Below are 19,819 nucleotides of genomic sequence, written 5' to 3'. Positions count from 1 at the left end.
TGTCAGCGGCGTTCGGCCACTGACACACTTTTGTTATTTTAGCGTAGCTGCAATGCAGCTGATCCGGGACGGGTTTTTTCTGGAGCAGTCACAGTGCTGGGTGGGATGGCTGCTCCCACGTTCCAGGACAGGGCTTGCAGCCCTATGTAAAGTTGTGCTCAGGTATGTATCCCAGGCTTCCCAGACTAGCAGAGTGAAGTCACTGTATCACAAGATGACAACACGGTCTTGAGCCACCATATTTAATAAGGGAAATTACCATTAGGCTACATTCACACGGCCATATGGGGGGCATATATATGGCCGACACATATATACGGCCGATGTATATACGGCGTATATACGTCCCCCATAGACGCAATGGCCGCACAGTGCCGTACAGGAGCGGGACGGTGCTGCACACGTATGGTACCATACCATTCCGTAGCCAGGAGAAAGATAGGACATGTCCTATATTACCATGTAATATGGCGCAGTGCGCCATATATCGCTATAGCGTGGTGCGCTAGTGAGGGTTAAAAGAGCAAAGTTTATTAAATCAAAACACTAAAAAAGTGATACAACTAGAGAAGAAACTGGTAAATGGACCTCCATACAGGTCCTTGATAATTCTTAAACATTTCTTGTATATTTCTCATGTTTTATTGAGAGAGGATGCTCGGAAGAGAAATCAGAGATGTAGCCTCCTCCAATCAGATGACATAACACCGTGAATGATGTATGATAATGGAGTAGTAGGTAAGTAAAAAAAGTCAAGAAAAAAATAGTCAATAATTAAGAGATTAGCATAAATTTATGGATTATATATCAAACGCCAAAAACGCACAAACGGAAAACAATTGAATACCCATGAGAACAAACATAGCATAGTACACAAAAAGCAAGTCTTTTTTATAATTTAAAGCTTTTGGGGTAATGAGTATTAACAAGCATTATTCAAAATGCTGCTCTAAGATGTACTTTCTTGTTACTGTCTTCCGTCTTACATCTGCTTTTAGTCACATGTTCAATGTCTATGACCGACATCATGAAGCTAGAACCTCCAACACATTGACAAAAATGCTCAGAGACACCAGAAACCTGATTGAAACTGGGGCCTCTAGAAGAAGCTGGGGCAACGTAAGTCGGGTCGTGCGGACCCCAACCGTAGTATAGGAAAAGAAAACAGTTAGGTACAGGTCAGAAAGAAATCGCCACCTTCACCATACACCCAATCCACCTACTGGATTTGCAGGAGCACAGTTCGGATTGCTGACTGAAACTGTTTTCCCAGGTGACCACGATGTGTGGCATCCTCTGTTCTGCCTGAGATGGTGCCCACACAACAGCATCTAAGATAAGAGGATGCTGTATAGTGAGAAATGGAATAATCGACTCCATTTTACTACTGTGTATGCAGCAAGAGGAAAGTATTAGTAGACTACTCGGGACTTTGCCTGTATAGGTGGCCCCCTGAGAAAAGATATAAAGAATCAGGAGAGCACTTGCAGCAATACAAAATGTTCCCTAACCCTATCACTCTGGTCCCCAGTGGGCAATTCATTACACAGTGGGCTTCTATTATAATAAAACTATTATTTTGCCAGCGGAGGGCAAATCAAGTTGGTACCCCCTCACACAACATATCCCATACTGTACAAATGAGTTCCTACAGTCAGGATCTATTTTCAGTATATGCAGAATGCATATTGGTGCTATACTGTAGATACTTCAATGTTTTATATCCCTTTTTAAAGTTATTTAATAAAAGTGACATTTTGATGCACATACACTCACATATTTTACATGTCCCTTTTCACCTTCTTCTTTTAGTATTCTTTAAAAAAATGTATATAAAGCTTAGACTTCATTCCACCACAACAGTATCTGCCCTCATTTTTTAGCCATGTATTGTGATATTATTGGTGGTTAAACAATTGGGAGAAAATTTGTTGTAGGGGTTTTTGTGAATATAAACAGTATACTGTCTATAAGAACTGTATCATTGCGTAGTGTTGGGAAGTAATTTCCCACCAAATCATTTCACAGGTGTGACTTTGTCCACAGTGGCAGCCAAGGCAAAGTTCACAGACTTTAGGCAGGATCGTAGTCGGGCACAGGCAGGAAGTCAGGAATGGGCAGCAAAGATTCAGAGTCAGGAAGGGAGCAACAGATCAGGGCAGGCGGAACAGGATCAGAGTCATATACGGAACCGGGTAACAACAGGAAATCACACAAAGAATGCAGGGGATCAGGGAACAAGCTTTTTCAACGGCACTTAGCACGAAGATTGGTCAGGGTATGCTGGGAGAAGCCGACTTTTAACTAAATCCTAGAATGCCCAGCACCAACCACTGGTGCACTGGCCCTTTAAATCCACGTGTGTGTGGCCTAGGAGTCAGAGACTTGCGCACACAGCCGCGGGAGACGGAGCAGGAACGGGGACAGGTGAGTGGCGCGGGCTGAAAATTTTCCATACCCACTGTGCATGTGCAAGTAGATTACAAGTAGATTACATATTAAGCAGTTAGACAGAAAACTGGTGCAGCCAGTTTAATATATCTGGACTATTATCTTGACCTGTTCCCTTAGTAATATTACTTACTACATTAGTCTTAGTTTACGTCACAAATTCCCACCAACCAAGGTTTTTTAGTATAATGTATAAAATATACTATATTATAAGGTTGCATTCACACACATGTATGGGGGACGTATATACGGCCAATATACGTCTCCCATACGCTTCTATGGGCTCACGCCGCCCTACGGGAGCGGTACCGCTCCGTACCCGGGAAAAGGATAAGACATGTCCTATCTTTACCCGTAATACGGCGCCGTGCGCCATTTATCCCTACGGAGAGGGGCGGGGGTGAGCAGCATGGTCACCTCCTCCTCCTATGCCCGGGCGCTGCCGTGTGCCCGCCGTGCTACGGCACGGCAGGCAACGGCAGTGTGCATGTAGCCTTATACTCTACTTTGGAAGCTACTAGACTACTATGTCTAAATGATTGAAGTCTAAATTTCCTTTGCTGGAGGTTTCTTTGTGTAGCAATGATCTACTTTAATCTTTTGGTAATAAATATATATTTATTGCAGAACAATATCTTTAAATCATGTAAGTGTACCAAAAGAGGGTATACCTGTATTTACAAATTAAAGAGAGCCAGCCTCCAATGACGTTATTCGGATTTCATCACTCCCAAATCCGCCGGAATCAGGTAGAGACCTAGATGCAGATGTGTACGTAGCTGTACAGCAGAGAAAGGGTTAATCCAGAAGAGCTTACCTGTCAAAGATAAAGTAGCCATTATTTAATGTTATCCTAAATACTATCGATTGTAAGATTAAGCAGGGTAAATGTGAGCAGATTGATGATGTATGTACGTTTATATAGCAAAGGAGGAGCATATTACAAGGCAACTGTTTATAAAGAAAAACTATACTTTGCTGTCATTTGTAATGATTTATCCAGTCAGTGACCTGTCATAAACGACACCAAACAATAAGATTCTTGAACAAACAGTGAGGCAATGTAGCAAAGCAGTGACAATGAGCAGGAATGCCCTCTAGTGAAGGAACCAGTCCCCAAAATTCCTTGACAGCACCGTAAGGGTTACATTGTTTTTCCCCCAGTTCTTCTCATGTTTAGTTTAGGTTCACACAATGAGGTTTATTATAAGACCAGGCGGAGTCCATTAAACAGGAAATCACTGAGGAGCTAGCAGGGAAGGAACACATGGAGGGCATAGAGGATAACTGTCTGCTGTGAACAACAAGCCATTCAGTACTTATCCCAAACGTTTACTCAGCATACATCATATATTCTTCATGTGTATAGACCACATGCTCTCACTTTAAGACTGTATATACTTCACTGAAAGATACTGAATCTTTCTCTTTTCTTTTTAATAATAGGTATTTCTGGAGAATGTAATATGATTTTTTAGTAAATTGAATGTATATGGACCATGGGCAATCTTTTGTACAATGGCACTCTTTCAGTGTATCAAGCTAGATGGGTATAAAGTGAGAAAAGTATTTTAGGAACGCAAGTAGGGGCTGTGGGAATTAAGACATGTTACCTGAACCTCTGATACTGTGAAGGAGGGAGGGTACCTTCACCCACCAGCCAATTGCCCATTTTTCTCATCTAGCAGATGATTGAATATTCATAGACTCTCCTCCTCCCACTAACCTTACCCCATCTCAATGTGTCAGAGGGCTGCATCCTAGATCTTCCAGTATTTGGGGTCTGGAAACACAGGGCTAGCTGGAGCTCTAGCCTTGCTGAAGGATTTTTAGGAAAGCCCAAGTGGCTTCCTCTCCCCATCCCTGCAGGACCTGTGGCCACCAGAAGCTAGCACCATGGTCAGTGTATGGGGAAGCCTGCAGATCTCTGTGATCCTTCATCTCATCTGCCTTTCCCTGGCACAGTTTGTAAGTTATTTACTACATTTTTGGAACATTATTTAGTGATATATTCAAGAGGAACTGGTTGTAGTAATGAAGTTCTCTGGTTTCATATTAGTTTGCCATTCTTTGATGTGTTGCTTTTAGAATTTAGCATTTACTTCCCATTTCATACATTTGATTACAGAACTAAAAAGAAATCTGTAAATAAGACTGAACTGCATTATAGCTGAATAAAGGGACACGGTGCAGGGCACCCTACTGGTCATATAGGACATTAGCTGGTGCATATATTTGCCAAACCTGAGCAAGACTTTGAAACAAAATAGATTTTCTCTTTTGACTGAGCTGAAAGAAGCTATTTTATCTGGAGTTAAAATGTTAAAATGTTGGAATGATGGAGTTAGAAGTTATATGTCTGAGGTACCCAGATACTAGTTATGTGAAGGGTGCAGGTTACATATGGTATACTGGGCCTATAGAGTAGGAAAAGAGATTATTAAAATATGTACTCATCTTTTTATAGGTATAACATAAATAAGATATATATATATATATATATATATATATATATATATTTGTCGTCATAGTAAAATTAAAATTAAATGCATTTTATCCCTATGATATAGTTTGCAATGTCCTCTGGGATAGTTATACAAATGTGTTCAACAGTTTTGGAATTTTACCATCTACATACATTTCTAGAAAAGCTTTGTGACCACTAGTAAAGTATTTTAATAAGATTTTCACCCAACTTTTTCCAACTTCTTTACATCAAAACTTTTCATACAGTGATACATTACCTGGCTCTGCCTCACTAGATAACTCGACAGTCCCTATGGATGCTATTAAGTTACCATATTGGTTACCACCCACCTTTCCGAAATGCATATGTGTCTTAAAAAACAATGAATACAATTTCAATAAGCAAGGGGCAATGTAATTTTATTTTATGTAAAAGTATTTCCACACTGTACAGAGCTTATGGAGCGATGAGAGTGAGTGTGCTGGGTATGTGAAGGTGATTGTAGGTCAGGAGGCAGGAGGAATGCAAAACCCTGAGACATTTGGCATTCATATGTGAGAACAAAGTTTGCCATTCAGGACTCAGGAGTCGAATCCTGTTCCCCTCACACTCACCGAGCCCCTGAACACAAACAAATGAAAGAACCACTGACTGACGCTTGCTGACATGAATGCTAGCTAGTCCTTTACAGTCTCCTGCTGGGAAGGCCTCAAACTATGGAGACATAGTATAGACATAGACATTTATTTTGAAGGCCAGAAATAAATGAACAATGTAAGATCCCATAGTATAACTTACATATTTATCATCCACATTGGCACTCCAGTATAATGCAAGTATAGATCATGGAGCTCTTAGCTGTACATTAGGTATGTATAGATTGGTATCTGAAATAATGTCTACCTGGATTCATGTGGCCTGTTAACTTTTATTTAATATACTGTCTATTTTCAGTTCAATATTTAAACTACTTTTTTAAATGGCCAATTATCGTAGTAACCATCATGGAAGAGACTAATCCAATCTTTATATGCGGCCTCTAATCAGCTTATTAAATACCTTTCTATACAGTAGATATTCAGAAAGGACAGCCACTTACAGTATTAGAAGCCATAAGAGGCTCGATAACCTTACTTTTAATATATTCACATTTAGCAGCTTACTATATACCATACAGTCAGGATTTACAAATGACAGCCACCCACAGTAGTAGCTGTAATTTAGTTATCCCCTGATTTGTAAATTTGTCAATTTGATCAATGTTTTTGCTTAGCAATTCATATCTTAGTCAGACAAAAAAATAATCTTCTTTTCACTTGTTTTTCATGCGCTGTAAATAATATGTGATCATCACATAAATACATTCAACAAATAACATGTCAGCCAATGAAGAACAAATTTCACTGTTACAAAACGCTGATATCCTAAGCCACAGGACCACAGTATATCGTTGTTCCAGAACACTGTATTTATTAGCAATACCTATAATCCTGTCTTGACCGTGTGGACACTGTTTATCTTGTTACCAACCTTGAAGACTCATCTAAAAACATAGATTATATAGGAGAATGTTCTACATGTTTTAGCCCATGTTTTAACCTTTAGCCCATCATTCGCATGTAGAATCTGAGAGGCCTCCATGTAATAAGGGGCTAATTTTATTGTAGCATCCATTCTACTTCTGATAAGTAATGTTGAAAGTGATATAGAGGCAAAGGCCTTCTTATGGCCCCATGTAAACTTTTATTTCAAAATCTACAACATTGGATGTGATCAAAGCTTACCTTGTTATCACTCCACTCATGTTACAGGAAGTTGAGATTATATCTATGGTACAGAATGAACTCAGTGCAGATTGTGGTCAACAGAGGTCACCAAGAATCCTTGTAAATACTTTTGCAGTGTTGTCTATAGTTGTTCAGCTATAGCTAGATATTATAAGCTTCTGGTACAAATGTGAAATATATAGCCCTACACCCTCTCTCTTAGGCCAGTCCAAAAGTAAAAAGGAAACATAGAAAATATTATATTTAGCAAAATTACTTTTATATTTTATTTCAAAAGATTTTCTCTGTGTTTTAAAATGTTGACTGTTATGCAAATACAAATACATTGTAGTATATACATTTTTCTCTAATCACTTACTTCTTTTTCCTACAGGCTGGTCCACCAGGTCCACCAGGGCCTCCTGGTCCACCTGGCCCCCCAGGGATCCCAGGATCAGATGGCATAGATGTGAGTATACAAACCAGAAACAAAGGGCCTCTGTGTGCATCAGACAGAACACGAATACTTATAAACCACCACTAGATGGCGAGAGTAGACAGTTAATCTTCATGCACATCCATTTCCAGATGGACAAAGGTTATGTTGAATATATAATATGGACATAAGGTGCTGTCTCTTCATAAGATGAGGTGTTGCCTTAATTATTTTTTTTTTACTAAAGATATTTGAATGAATACCTCTATAACACATTGTTATGCTTACATTTGTTTTAATGTAATATTATAATGGTAATTATATCCTGAACAGTGGCAGTAATAGCAGGGAACTTCAGAAGGGATTCAGACCTCTGCAGCTCTGTGAGCTAAATACAGATGGCTTCTGACATCCCCTGTGTTTGTTAGGCCATTCATTGTGCTGTGTTTCCATCAGTGATGTCGAAGAAGATAGATAAACAACATAGGGCACATCCACATAGTCCACCTTCTGCACATGGCCAATACTCTGCCCAACATGGTATGCTGCCCAATTGTCTGACCAGTGATGGCATGATATCCTGCATGGTTACATTGCCAGTGCATGTGTGGATAGCATACTGTGACTACGAAGAAATAGAATTACCAAATAACACAACTACAGCCACCAGGTTGGGCGGGCATACGTTCGGCACGCTGGAGAGGAGGAGTTGTGACCCCTCCCCTCTCCATAGAGAAGAACAGCATACAAGGAAAGATAGGATATGTTCTATCTTTGACCTGTGTATGGTCAGGTACGGTGCCATACGTGTGTGGCACTGTATCGCTCTGTGTGCCTATTGTCGTCTATAGGGACATATGTATGGCTGCAAGCTTGCCTTACTTAAGTTTGAAGGAGGTGCAGACAATAGTCACATGCCCATTATAATGTGCTGCATTACCATGAGCCAAATGGAGAAGGTGGAGCCATTGCTGATCTTTGCTTACTAGAAAATTCACAGCATAGCTTAGAGTAGATCTCTGGGTCGTGGGGATTTCCTACAACACAGCAGAGACCTGCTGGCTCAAGTCAAAATACTAGGGAACCACTTGTGTTTACAGAATGCCACCAGTTTCTTCAACTAGCTCTATATTCCATTACTTTATATTTTTTTAAAAAGGTATATACTTTTTTTTATATTATTTAAAATTTAAAGGGGTTGCATCAAGTTTGATCGTTATTTCCTATCCAAGGCGCTGGACCTCAGGGGTAAAAGGTTTCCTTTTATTCAGAGATATTTTGGACAACGCGTTTCACACTACAACAAGTGCTTTCTCAGGTCTAGGCTTGTTGTGCTGGAGTGGTGCAGCCTAGGCTGACAAATATGTTGCAGGCAACCCCAACCACCTGTCAACCCCAACCACGCATATTCATCCTTTATTTCCCTTTTGGTTATGCGCTCAGCACCAAACCTTCCAACATATTCCCTCTTAGAATCAGCCGTAGCTGTGTGACAAAATTCTTTACCACTAAAGGCTGGACGGGTTTATATCCTGGATGCCGAGGTCCAATGAGGAAGCAGGAAGTCAGGCCCCAACCAGGCCCTCCCCCCCGTGACCTCACCCTCTCTGCTGAGCTCCCCCCTCCAACGACTCCTAATTTAGCCCTAGGCCTGCTTTTACCTCTGGTTAAGGCGGGCATACGGTTAACTGATCCACCTGACGTCCTGCCCTTTCCTGTCTAGCAATATACTTTATTCCTAAAGATCCTATAGATGCTTTCTAGACTTGGTTATTTGTCTTTTTATTGGTTTTAAGGCACTGCTGCTCTTCTACGCGGGTTAAACAGTAAACATTAAATACCCAGCTTCCATTATTTCTAGCAATGTCATCTGCCATGTGATTTCCCTGGGTAAAGAGGGTAAAGATTAAGGCATTTAACAGATTGTCCATTGTCTCAACCCGATAACCATTCAAATGAACATATTTCATGTTTCTTTTCCATGATAATGAGCTCCAAATGTTCAATTTGATAAATTAAAGCTTATGTGGTTTTCTATATCTCTTTGTTTCCTATTACTGATCTTACTCACATCTCTGCAGTCCACCTCCCAATTGCATATTTCTAGCTATCTACACTGTCTTGCTCTTTACATTTGTAGCTGCCTTACCCCAATCCCTAGTAGAAAAGCTCCACCAACTTTCTAGGCATCTTTAACTCCAACACATCTTTGCCCTCCCCACTGATGTGCAGCCCTTCCCTACCATAGAGTCTGTAGCCAACTGCAAAGTCAGCTCTGTTCTTCAGAAAACCAACCCCTCCTTCTTATACCAGTTCTTGAGGCACTTGTATATCTACTTAATCTCCCACTGTCTTTTTGTTAGTGCATGTAGTACACCTAATAAATTTTTTTTTTTTTTTTTTTTTATTCAATATTTTTTTTTTATTTATTTAAATTTAAATTTTTCTTTTTAAATACACACATAGAAACCAAAACCAATTATATAATGATGGGTAACAATCATCACAGTAGTGTTGGAAATTTCCTGTATAAACCTATACACAGCAGTTGTTGAAACAGTTTGGAGCAACCTCATTATATGGGGTAGCGTTTAATTAACAATGAAATTTGGTTTGCTTTCTTTAAAATTGAGAAGTAGACACTCTAGTGTATACTAAGATTTTATGATTAACGTACTCCCCTAATATCTTATAATATTATAAATACATCTAGAGCCATAATATGAGGTTGCTCCTCTATCCTTAAGACCTTCATTGCCCATCCACCTTTTATGTCCCCCCCCCAAACTCCGCCCCCCCCCTTCCCACTCCCCGGGGGAAAATCGTAATGTACAAACAGCGCGAGCAACCAGGATAAAAAGGGAAAAAAAAAAAAAAAAAAAAGAGACAATCTTAGATGGTAATTGATAGTCATCACATTGATACAAGGGATTTCCTATGAAACCTATACTCAACATTCGTAAAAGCATTTTGAGACAACATCCTTGTGTAAGACGTCATTTAGTAGTCCCTCGTAATAAATTGATCTCTTAAACATGGGGGGTAAGCTCCGGAGTACATTCGATAATTTGAAGTGGGAGTACTAATGCAGTTTTATCCGACTCAGATTATCTCCCACGTTTTACCGGAGCAAGTCAGAATTACCTCTGGAACATAATGTAAAGTTGTTCCGCTGTCTGTGTAGCCTTCATTACCCCTAACACCTTTAGTATTTCCCCCTACCCAGCCCTCCAGACCGCCCCCCGCCCTCTGCCTGGGTGAAAAAAAAAAAAAAAAAAAGGGGAAGGGAGAAAAAATTCATTCCATTGTTCCCCATAACTCCTCCCATTGTGCTAACTGATTTCGATTTCCAAAATATATTTTTTCATACGTCTTTATCTTCTGTGTCAGGTCCTCCCATTGTTTAAATGTCGGTGTGTGCGCCTTCATCCAGTTTCTCGCCAACAAGACTTTAGCCGTGAGAGACATTCTACAAATAATAGTTTTTTGTTCCTTAGATATCCCACCCCTGCGCACATTTTGTAATTCGTTCAAAATTAATACCTTGGCAGAGAAGGGAATTTGAAACCCCAGTTGAACCTCAATCTTTGCATGTATTCTTTGCCAGAAAGATTTAATATCAGGGCAGCTCCAACTCAAATGTGAAAAGTCTGCTTTAATACATTCGCAACGAGGGCACCTATCATCTCTATACAATTTCATTTTTTTGAGTAACAGTGGAGTATAGTATATCCTGTGTATAAAATTAAATTGAATCATTCTATAGTTCATATTAAGTGAACAGAAAACTGAGTTCCGATAGACCTCACACCATTGACCCTGTGAAAGACATATCCCATCTGAATCCCAGTGGGAGATAGCCTTAAATTTTACATCCTTTGTGTGTTCTCTAAGTAAGAGATTATATATTCGTGAAACTGTCATTCTTCCTTGCCAATTAAGAAAAAGGTGATCTATCAGTGTATTATTGTGCACAAATAATAATTTTTTTTCCTGTGTCTTATTAAATGCATCTTTCACCTGTAAGTAGTGGAAATACATATTCCTTCCTAACCCGTGAATTCTTTCTATGTCATTAATATGTCATTAATATGCCATCCTGAAATAAATGACATACCCTAGTTACACCTAGTGCTATCCAAACTTCAACATCCACCATTTTCCAAAATTCTTTCAGGTTTGTGTTGTACCACAAAGGGGAGACCTGTAGAGCACCCCTCTCTTCGCCCATCTTCTTCAGGAATTTCCAACTCTCATTTATTAGTCTGCAGGCGGGAAGATGTTTTAGTCCGCCCTTCGCCAGTTGGCCAGATTCACAGATCTCCCAAAAGGACATATTGCCCTTAGTCTTACCCTGTAGTTGTAGAAACAACCCTGAATTGTGCCATTTTGATAGAAAGCAGACCTTAGCTGCCAAAAAGTATAATTTAAAGTTGGGGATTGCCAATCCACCTTCTCTTAGACTTTTGTATAGGTAACAAATTTTAATTCGTACACGTTTCCTCCCCCAAATCAACTCATTACAGAGCCTTTCAATAAGTCTAAAAAGCTTTTCGTCCACCCACACCGGAGATGCCGAGAGGGCATATAACAGTTGTGCGAGAATTATCATTTTTAATAGGCCTATTCTGTCAGCCCTGGTAAGAGGCAATTTAACCCAGGTGGAAATTTTTGACCGAATTTTCGCTATCAGTGGTCGAATATTTAGCTCAACATATCTCCTGACGTCCTTGGAGATCGAAAGTCCCAGATACTCCATGGTTGCATGTGGTTCCAGTACTTGAAGGCTACTAAAGCCTACAGTGGGAATCTCATCTATTGGAAGCAACACTGTTTTATTCCAATTGATTTCTAGACCAGAGTAAAACCCATAGTCTCGAATCAATTGAATCGCTTTTGGGATAGATACAGCCGAGTTACCCACAGATAACAGTATGTCATCGGCATATAATAGTATGTTGTCGGAGCATCCCATACAACCACATCCAAGAATATCCGGGTCCCCTCTTATCAGGGACGCCAAAGGTTCAATGAAGAGGTTGAACAATAGTGGAGATAAGGGGCATCCCTGCCGAGTGCCCCTTTCCAATGAAAATTTCTCTGAGACCGAGTCGTTGGTAAGAACCCTGGCCATCGGGTTTTTATATAATAACTTAACCCAAGACAAAAATCCTTCCCCAAAACCAAACCTTCTCATAGCAGCCCAAAGGAAGGGCCACTCCACCCTGTCAAACGCTTTAGCCGCGTCAAGGGACAGGATGGAGCGGCCCCCCACATCCGCCCCGAGCTGCATACCCAGAAACAACCTATCCAAATTGTCTCTAATGTTGCGGCCCGGCATGAATCCTGCCTGGTCTGGGTGAATAAGGTCTTGAACAACCCCCCGTAGTCTCAACGATAGTGTTTTAGCCAGGATTTTCACGTCCGTATTTAACAAAGAGATCGGCCGATATGATTCTCTTTCTAAGATGTTTTTTCCTTTTTTGGGAATAAGGACAATTAATGCCTCCATCATTGAATCTGGGAGGTTTTCCTTCACAAAGCTAGCGTTAAAGACTTCCAATAGTAGAGGAAGCAGGATATTGCCGTACCTTCTATAAACTTCGAACGGTAGTCCGTCGGACCCTGGACTCGTATTCCCTGAGATAGTAGTGAGGGTTGTTGTAATTTCTTCCAGAGTCAGAGGTTGGTTTAACAACTGACTCTGAGCAACCGATAGCTGGGGAAGGGTAACTCTGGATAAATACTGATCTAGCTCAAAACAGTCAATTTTTAAGTCTGTGGAATATAGAGTCGAAAAGAACTCCACAAAAGCTGTATTAATTTCCTGTGGGGACTCCACTACCTCCCCCCTCTGGTCCAATATTTGATGGATGTATTGGCTATCTTTTTGGTTACGGACTACTGAGGCCAAAAATTTTCCTGGCCTACCCGACTCACAAAAATATTTCTGACCTTGGAAGAAGGCCTTCTGTTGTACCTTTTCCCTCATATACTCTTCATATTCTACTTTAGACATTTGTAGCCTCTTAAGTTGGGCTTCTAGAGGGAACCTGTTGTATTCTGCTTGAGCTTTTTCCAGTGTATTCTTTAATATCTCTTCTTTGTATTGGTAGGCTTTTTTTTTCCCCTTAATTTGATATTGCCACCATGCTCTCATATGGACTTTCAATGAGTCCCATACAGCTCCGATGTGGGTGGAGCCGATATTATCCCTCCAAAAGGTATTTATTTCCTCCTGTACTTCCTCATCTTTTGAAAGGAGAGAAAACCAATGTGGATTAATTTTAGGTGGTTTCCCTCTCTGGCTCTCACCCATTTCTACCTCCAGTGCCACCAGAGCGTGGTCCGAGTGACTCGCCCTCTCATATTTCATTTTTTTCGTACAGAGAAGGGCCTTATCAGAGGCCAGAATAAGGTCAATTCGAGACATCACTCTGGAGGAGCTGGAGAAGCAGGAGAAGGCTTTACGATCCCCGTATTTCATTCGCCACACATCCCTTAACCCTGTTTCTATGCAAAATTTGGAGAGGGGTGAGACAATAACCTTTGGAGCACCTTCCTTACTGCTACTAACTCTGTCTATGGATGGATTCATGACGCAATTAAAGTCTCCACAGATCCACAAAGGGCAATTGTCTTTTTGCTCCAAAAAGGTCAACAGGGACTTCAAAACCTGGGAGGAGAAAGGAGGGGGTATATACACGAAAGCTAAGACACATATCAGTCCATTCATTTTCCCATGCAAAAAAACAAATCTACCCCCGGAATCCACTTTATGGGAGATTATTTGAAAATTTACGGCACTATGGATAAAGACACTAACACCTCTAGCATATGTAGAAAACACAGAGTGATATTCTTTAATAGCCCATTTTCTGCCAATTCTTTTCACCGTGTCAGAACTAAGATGGGTCTCAAGTAAGCACACAATCGCTGGGAGGTGTCTTTGGACAACATCAAAAACGATACGACGTTTAATCCTCTCCCCCAAACCTCTAACATTCCATGTTATAATGGATATCATTATTGTTTATATATGGAAAGGGAAGGGGGAGTAGGGAAAAAGAAAAGAAGAAGAAAAAAAAAAAAAAGAAAAAAAAAACAACAACCCCCAGGCAGAGGCCCAACCACCCAACCCACCCCACTTCCATCCCAACCCTGATCCCCCCCCTCTACGTGTACCTAACATTAGTTGTGGTACTCTTCTTCCCTAGCAAAGCCCCTGGAGCCTATCCAGTCCCCCAATCATAGCCGTTAAATTGTGTCTAATGTCAGGGGTGCAATCATACCAGTCGCCTTATAGGCCCTTTGACTCAAGCCATTTAAAGCCCTCTTCTGGAGAGGAAAAAAAGAACGTATTTCCCTGGAAAATTACACGCAGTTTGGCAGGGTAAATTAAAGAATATAGAAGGTCCTTCTCTGCTAATTTTTTCTTAAGTTCCTTAAATTCCTTCCTTTTCATCATGGTAGCCCTAGAGTAATCCGGGTATGCAGAAATTTTTGACCCATCAAACAATGTTTCCCCAAGATTACGTAGCACCCTGAAAACCATGTCTCTATCCTTGGAGCATAGCATCTTGACCAATATAGGTCTTGGCGGTGCGCCGGGGATTGGTCTGCGGCCCGGAACCCGGTGAGCTCTTTCCACTATGAATGTGGGGGTAATGCTTTCTGAACCTATAACACCGACCAACCAGTCCTGAATAAACTGACCGGTATCCCTTTGTTCGGCCCCTTCAGGGAACCCCACAAAACGGATATTACCCCTCCTGGACCTATCTTCAAGATCAGTTATTTTAGCTTGTAGCTCTTTATTCTCAACTTCCATTTTGGACATTGTGTTTTGAAATTTTCGTGATGCCCCTTCAATTTTGGATAGTCGCTCTCCCTGCTCGTTGGTTTGACCTCTCATTTGGTTGAGATCATCCCTAATAGCCGAAATCTCATTTCTAGTGACCGCCATCTGATCTTTTAACCCCTCTATTGATTCATTTGTCTTTTTAACTACTTGGAGAATTTCCTCCCAAATGGCGGGGTTGTTTTCATGTATTTCCTCACCCTCGGTCTCAAGAGGAGAGTACCTTGAGCCGGCGTCGGCCTCTTTAGCTGTTTTTGGCGGTTTCCCTGACGGGGATTTTAAGTATTTATCTAGTTTGGTGGTTGCTGACTAAACCTGGACCATGGACATAAGTGAAGCGTGTACACAAAAAAGTTGTTTAACGTTACCAAACACCTCTCCGTCCGGATCTACGGTGTGGCTCTCGTTCCTGTCCTCACTTCACTCCTTGGGTCCAGGTGCCTCTCTATTGCGATCCTCTTAGAGCTACCTTTTACTCCGTCAGAGGCTAAGAGTCAGCATGTCACCCCCGGTGATTAGAATCGGCAACTCAGCTACAAGCAGCGACCAGTGAACCAGCAACCAGTAACCTCAAGCAAGGGGTCAGCATCTTGTTCCTCCGTGCGTCGCGCGGCCCCAGTTGCGTCGTTCGGGTGGTTCAGCGGTAATGTGCGGTAGCAGGGGGTCAGCGGGGAACAATCCCGAGTAGCACGGGCCTAATCGCGGCAGCTGGCAGTCATCGGTATGATGGGGGCGGGACAGCTCCACGGAAGCGGCGTGTTACGTCATGCCGCACCTGCCTCCCCAGTCAGCCAACCAATTTTTCGCACCTAATAAAATTTAACCTTTTTACCAGAGGAACAGTGAGTCATGTGATTTTGAGACTTCCTGTGATGTTTCATGTCTTGAGAACTTCCCATGGGTCAGGGGGCCATGTTCTTGTTGCTGAATGATGTTCCTAAGGATTTCTTTTATTCTAAATCTAAACTCCATGATAGCAGAAATACAGAGTTATATCATTTATGCTAATTACACACTTGTTTTAACACGTGTTTTCTTCCTTGTTAGCTGCAGCAGAAACTAGAAGTAACTTCATGGTTTGTTTTATACTAATCTGATTTTAACTTGAGCCACTGGAATAGTGGAGGTTGATATAGATCACATGCCTCACCATAGCCCCAATTGTTTCAAACTACTGAGAAATAAAAAGATGAGAAAAAGAAAGCAGTATTCCTTATAACCACCAGATGGTGCTAAATGAATGCTCATCACCATCAACTCAACGGGAAACATAAACATTTTTATTTTTGTTAAAGTGGTTCTTCAGTGTTTGCACATAAATGTTATTGTTTGTATGAAGTTTTGGAATAAAGTGCTATTCACAAATCCATAGCTCTTAGGATGTTCAATAACTTTGCCTATTATCTTGATTAAATATGTCCAACAGTTTTCCTTGCTATCCTCCTCCGTTTAGCCTGGCTCTGCACTAGCTGTGTCTCCAGCCTGTGCTGAGTATCTCTGTGATTCCATAGAGTTGTTTACAAATATGGTTTCACAGATTGAAGGGGCTGCTGCTTCCTTCTCAAACAGCAGGGAGGAGAGTGAGGTCATGGGACTGTGCTTACTGTGTGTAGCTGAGTGTGTGTTTCTCTGTGTCTCCCACACAGAATAGTGAGGTCTAAGATCCCCCTGTTCCCTATCAGCCCCTACATCAAATCCTGTAATTCTGCAGAACTTTCTCTGTTTCTCTCTCTCTCTGCACCTCTTGTTGTGTCATACACTCCTTTGCAACCCCATCCCCCACCTTCTGCTCTGTGGACACTTTCTGCATAGCAGGGATCTGTTAAATTCTAGTGCTCACACAGTACTACATACTTCATGTAAAAGTTTCACTGCTGGTTTCTACCACTTATTATAGTCTGCATGCTCCTCCATGTGAAGACAGCTGCCATTCTAGTCACTGTATAGTTTTGCGTGAAAACCATGCACATTTTCAAAGTAAACATTTGCATGGTCTAAGTAGAGGGCAGACTTGGGGCAGGCCAACTCAGTGGCCACGTGATTTCACACAGTTGCATGACTCGTGAGTCATGCACCTGTGGGACACATGACTGTGAGCTGATTTTTTTCTATAGGAAGTAAACAATGAAGCTTTTTATAGAATAACAACAGGGATCTAGAAAACTGTGGGCAATTGACACAGAAAGTATAATGAAAAATTGTGTAACTTTATATTTTAAAAACAACATTTATTATATGAAACTGGACATATTCTCTGATTTTATATTTGTTTTAATGAGGTCTACATTAAAAATAATACAATTGAAATAGCTCCAACAGCAGATGAACAACCATACCTTAGGTTGGATCATAGTACCTCATATTTATCCTTACACGTTTCTACAAAATGATCATCACCACGAAGGCTGGGTTATCTTGATTTTGGTTCATGAACAGCATATCAGGAAAGCTCTTGCTAAACTCACTAAAGGGATCCATAGACTTATACTGGCAGAAAAAGGGGCAGAAAAATCCTTTTTGCCTCCGTCTTCAATGGATGTCGCATCCAGCAGGAAACACAGGATCAAAAAGCACTGCTGTCTGCGTTTTTCCATCCTGCTTCCTGCTGGAGAGTGTAGTATTTGCTCAGCAGAAACCATAATAGCCTCTCTGATAGATGTAATAATATGAAAACCAAATTCTTTTAGAAACAACCCTTTTTTATAAGGTGATAAAACCTAATTTACAGAAAACTGAAAACAAATGTTTACAGAAAACATATTTAACAAATGTCTTGTAATGCAGATAAAAATTTTGGTAAAAGGAGCCTTTCATCCACACTTATAGTACCCAGGAGACCATCCAATAAAACTCCAATTTCTTTCAACCTGCTAGAATGCAAGAATTAATTTTAAGCGTGATCTTACAAAAAATGTAACATTTCAATGTGTTGAATTAAGTAAGAGGTGTAATAAGGCTTTTCTATGCGTTTTCATTAGATAAAGTGATCTTTTTGGTGACAGGTTTCAATAGTTTATGCTACGCTGTTTTTAAAAATACCTGGCAAGCATTCTGAATTCTGCTACTACTGTATCCATTTTATTTCTCATTACCTGGTTCCCTGCCTGCAGCATGTGGTGAGTCCCCAGGAGGGGGGTCAGATGCAGCCTGTATCTCCTCATGCATTCTTCCTCTCCTCCACACCATCCCCCTCCCTCCCAGGACAGGAAAAGTAGAGGAGCAGAGAGAGCTGTATGAGTGTGGAGGAGAGGAGACTGAGGCACAGGCTGTTACAGCATCTCCTTACCAGACTCACCTCATGCTGCTGGCAGGGCACCAGGTATTGTGAAATAAAGTTTTATAAGGCACTGGCTTTATTTAGAATGCTGACAAAGGCATTTTAAAATCAGCAAAGCATAGGCTATTTAACAAGCTGAAAATGATATTTCTGTTGACTGATTCTGTTCAGTTTAAGCAAACTCTTAAAGAGTATTCCCATAGAATAAAAATCCTGGAGCGTCTTAATAAATTGAGTGTAAATTGAGAATGAAGTGGGTATTGCCAGATGTGGGTGTGCTCTTTGCACTACATTTCCAATCACTGCTGATAGTGTTATGGCCTGTTCCCATGGTTACGTCAAATGCAGTAGTTTTTAATGCACCCTTTAAGTTCCCATTTTCTTAACACGTCTGTCTGCCCCATTCTATACACTTTGGAGGACCCAGGTGGCGTGTGATGATCACACTTTGCCCGCATCCTTCCATAGTGCTAGAACCCAGCAGAAGAGCTTGGAAAAGAACAAGGCAGCGGGAATTGGTAGGTAAGTATTAAATTGATTATTTTATGAATTTCCACATGGTGGATTGTATAATGGGAGGGGGTATATACTGGGTGTAGGGGGAGAGGGGGCTGCAAATAGAAACTGCGAGTGGGTGGCTGTACTTAGTCACTGGGGGTGAGGACGGAGGCTGTATATGGATAGTGGAGGTGGGAGAAGGATGTATTTAGATAGTGGGGATAGGCTGTATATAAATATTGGAGTTGGGGGGCCTGTATATAGCTACTGGAGTTGGGGGCCCTGTATATAGATACTGGGGATGGGAGTCCTGTATATAGATACTGGGGATGGGGGGCCTGTATATAGACACTGGGGTGGGCGTTTACATAGACACTGGAGGTGAAATGGGCTCTGTATATAGATACTGTGGGTAGTGGGTGGTGGCTGTATATAGATGCTGGGGGTGAAGGGGAGGCTGTATATATATACTGGGGGTGAAGGGGAGACTGTATAAAGATAATCAGACACATATGTGCTATATTAGTAGGAACATGTGTTTTACATTGTTATTTGTTTTTACTAATGTTAAAAGACAAAACACATGTTGTTACTTCTATAAATAACTTACACAAATGCATTTAATGATTTGTATTGCTTTATGTGCTCGCACTTGGTTTTAAAACACAATTCATATATAATAATAATAATTATGGGTTTCTGTGTGTAGGCCTGTTATCCAGGTGACATTATATTGTGACATTATAAGTGACAGTGGTATTTTAGGGGCCCAGTGTGGAAATGTGCTGGATAGAACAGAAGATACATTCCTGATGAAGCAGATTATATCCTGTAAGGTACTAGATGCCACTAATTTCTAAGTCACTGACTGATACTATTGTGTGAGACAGCATCAGCCTGTGTAGTGTCAGTTAATAGAAAAGTTGTAAGAATTTTCTGATCAGGGTGTGGGCGCTTTTTATCTCTTAATTCAGTGGGACGAATATAGCAGGGGATTAGTTGGTAGAGTGCTTTTCTATCTATTTACATATTACCTATCTACTTTCTATAATGTATCTCATAT

At 40.9% G+C, this 19,819-nt stretch overlaps 1 protein-coding gene across 1 annotated transcript in view; it reads left to right on the top strand.

The window, feature by feature from the left end:
• The first annotated feature begins 4,189 nt into the window (after positions 1-4,189).
• COL9A2 (collagen type IX alpha 2 chain) overlaps positions 4,190-19,819 on the top strand; it is a 58,253-nt gene continuing 42,623 nt past the window's right edge. The window contains exons 1-2 of the mRNA XM_072136729.1: positions 4,190-4,419; positions 7,079-7,153. Of these exons, the coding sequence (XP_071992830.1) occupies positions 4,348-4,419; positions 7,079-7,153 (147 nt within the window). The 5' untranslated portion in view covers positions 4,190-4,347. The remainder of the gene's footprint in view (positions 4,420-7,078; positions 7,154-19,819) is intronic.

This window comes from Engystomops pustulosus, chromosome 2 (genome assembly GCF_040894005.1).
Source record: "Engystomops pustulosus chromosome 2, aEngPut4.maternal, whole genome shotgun sequence".
In the NCBI taxonomy this organism is placed as follows: Eukaryota; Metazoa; Chordata; class Amphibia; order Anura; family Leptodactylidae; genus Engystomops; species Engystomops pustulosus.
This window is presented reverse-complemented; position numbering and strand designations above follow the sequence as displayed.